The sequence below is a fragment of the Belonocnema kinseyi genome, chromosome 9 (assembly GCF_010883055.1).
Source record: "Belonocnema kinseyi isolate 2016_QV_RU_SX_M_011 chromosome 9, B_treatae_v1, whole genome shotgun sequence".
In the NCBI taxonomy this organism is placed as follows: domain Eukaryota; kingdom Metazoa; phylum Arthropoda; class Insecta; order Hymenoptera; family Cynipidae; genus Belonocnema; species Belonocnema kinseyi.
This window is the reverse complement of record NC_046665.1, coordinates 105,728,950-105,732,121: the sequence shown is the minus strand read 5'-3', so window position 1 is coordinate 105,732,121 and position 3,172 is coordinate 105,728,950. Positions and strand designations below refer to the sequence as shown.

The 3,172-nt window shown below is 30.3% G+C and overlaps 1 protein-coding gene across 1 annotated transcript in view; it reads left to right on the top strand.

Annotated features, from left to right (window-relative positions):
* LOC117180675 (annulin-like) overlaps positions 1-2,761 on the top strand; it is a 17,865-nt gene extending 15,104 nt beyond the window's left edge. The window contains 4 exon segments of the mRNA XM_033373165.1: positions 1,736-1,965; positions 2,046-2,099; positions 2,102-2,361; positions 2,482-2,761. Of these exon segments, the coding sequence (XP_033229056.1) occupies positions 1,736-1,965; positions 2,046-2,099; positions 2,102-2,361; positions 2,482-2,761 (824 nt within the window).
* Positions 2,762-3,172: the final 411 nt, after the last annotated feature.

Here is a 3,172-nt window from a genome sequence, read left to right as displayed (position 1 = left end):
TTCAGAAACACTTAAATTATAACTTAAAAATTTCCGATAGATTTAAAAGATTTGACGATATTCCAAATATTTCAATAATGTCACAAATATTACCAAAATTTCTAAGATTTCGTCCCAAAAGTTTCCAAGAATATCAGAAAGATTTAAATGATTTCACAAAGATATAAAAAGTTTCAAATACTTCGAAAAGATTTGGCCGAGATTAAGAAGATTTTACAAAGCTATCAATAATTTTCCCAATAATTCATAAAGATTTCAATAATTTCGCAAATATGGTCAAATATTTCAAAAATATTTCAAATATTTCCTAAATTCAGAAACATTTCACAAAGATTAGAACTATTTCCAAAAAGTTAAAAAAAGTGTTGCAAATATTTCGAATACATTTATAAGATTTTACCAAGATTTCAATGATTTGCAAAAGATTTTATAAAGATTTCAATCATTTTGACGAATATTACCAAATATTTCAAAAATATTAAAAATATTTCGCAAAGATTTTATAAAGGTTTCAGATATATTTAAAAGATTTTACAAAGTCATAAATGATTTCATTATTTCGAATATATGTCAAAGATTTCCAAAGATGTCAATAATTTCACAAATTTTTCAAAAATATTTCGAACATTTCAAAAAGATTTCAATGATTTCCTAAATATTTCAAGTATTTCGCAAAGATTTAAACAACTTCACAAATATTATTAAATATTTTAAAATATTTGTAATATTTTACAAATATTTAAATGATGTTCTAAAGATTTGACAAGGATTACAAATGTCTTGGAAAAAATTCCGATAGTTTAAAGAGGTTTCACAAAGATTTTAGTTATTTCTCAAAAATTTCAACAATAAAAAAAATAAACCAAATATTTCAAAAATATTTAAATATTTTATAAAGATTTGAATGATTTTTTAAATATTTGAAATATTTCGTAAAAATTTCGGATAGATTTGAAAGATTTCATGCAGATTTCAATGACTTTCCAAAGATTTCAATAATTTAAAAAATATGATCAACTATTTACAAAATATTAAAAATATTTTTCAAAGATTTCATGAAGATTGCAATTATTTCCCAAAGATATCACAAAAATTATAAGGTTTCGCAAATATTTTGGATAGATTTAAAAGATTTCACAGGCTTCAACGATTTCGCGAAGATTTAAACAATAATTTAATATTGTTTTAAAATATTTTATAATGATTTCAATAATTTCCCAAGTATTTCGGATAGGTTTAACAGATTTCTCAAAGCTTTCACTGGTTTCCCAAAGATTTCAATCATTTCAAAAAATATTTCAAAAACATTGCAAATATTCGGTAAAGATTTCAATTATTTCCCAAAGATTCTAAAGATTTTACAAAGATTTCAAATATCCGACCAATATTTAAATGACTTGCCAAATATTTCAATAATTTTACATAGATTTCAAATATTTGACGAAGAATTCAATGACTTGCCAAAGATTTCAAGTCACAAAGACATCAATTATTTCACAAAGGTTTGATGCAGATTTTTGGAAAATTTCAAAAGATCTGATGAATTTAATCTTTTGATTTCAGAGGGGGCAAATCAATACTTTGCCCCTCCCTGAGCGATTTCTAAGGGGGGCATTGCCCCCTGAGCCCCCTTGGGCTCCACCGCCTCTAAATAGGTGCTTGAAGAATGAATGTTATCGATGAAACATTTTATCCTTTATTTATTAATGATTGCATTAACTCCTTGATCTTTTAGACGATCCTGTTTACCTCGGAAATGAGGCTGAACGACAAGAATATGTATTAGCAGATACAGGACTGATTTGGAGGGGTAGTTACAATCGTCTGAGGCCCACAGTCTGGAAATTTGCTCAGTTTGAAAAGGATATTTTAGAATGTGCTTTCCATTTGATGATAGCTGTTGGAAAAGTCAGGGTCAATGCAAGAAATGATCTTGTTGTGATATCTAGATGTCTTTCTGCAGCTGTAAGTAGAAATGATTTAGAAATTGAGAACAAATTAGAAATCGTATAAAACTACGAATGAATTGGAATTCTCATTTCTAGGTGAACTCACAAGATGACAATGGTGCAGTGATGGGTAATTGGTCAGAGAACTTTGGGGGGGGGGTACAGCACCATATAAGTGGCTAGGGTCTCAGAAAATTCTTCAAGAATATTACAGAACAAAAAAGCCAGTCAAGTATGGCCAATGTTGGGTTTTTGCCGGTGTATTGGGAACGATTTGTAAAACTTTGGGAATTCCAACGAGGATCGTTACGAATTATGCAAGTGCTCATGATACTCAGGGTAGTTTGACTGTGGATTACTTTGTTGATGCCGAGGGGAAAGTTATGAAGGAACTAAACAGTGATTCGATTTGGTGAGATAATTCTTTATTTTTCACCATCTCAGTATTGAATGTAGATACAAGTATGCAATAATTAATCTGACCAAAATAAAATTTTGAATAAAATTTAGTAATTTTATTGAAATCAATCAGGAATTTCCACGTTTGGAACGAGGTGTGGATGAAACGAATGGACATGTCTCCCGAATATTCTGGATGGCAAGTGATAGACGCAACTCCTCAAGAATTGAGTGAAGATACCTTTCGATGTGGACCATCTTCAGTCGTTTCTGTCAAAAAAGGAGAAGTTCTTAAACCTTACGACAGCGGTTTTGTTTATGCGGAAGTAAATGCTGATAAAGTTTTCTGGCGTTATAACGGACCCTCGCAACCTTTGAAGCTAGTTAGAAAAGACATACACGGGTTAGTTTAGTTTTTTAGTGATATACCCAGTGGGAAAAAATTTGGCGACGTCTTTACGATATCGTTACGACATCTTAACGACAACTTTGCGACATCTTATGTCCATGTTGTTACAGTGTCTTTACGATATCGTAAAGATATCGTCAGATCATCTGACATATTTACGATATCGTGAAGACGCCTTAATGACATGGGCATAGTATGTCGTAAAGTTTTCGTAAAGATGTCGTAACGATGTCGTAAAGACGTCGCCAAATCTTGTGCCCACTGGGTAGTGATTGAGTGACTAAGGAAAATATTTTGTATTTAAAGTATGTTTTGCAGGGTTAAAACTTAAATTTAAAAACGCTCAGATTTATCTTTGAACAATTTTAAGATAGGATCTTTTATGGATGGAATGAATCAATATTTCAGATGCGAA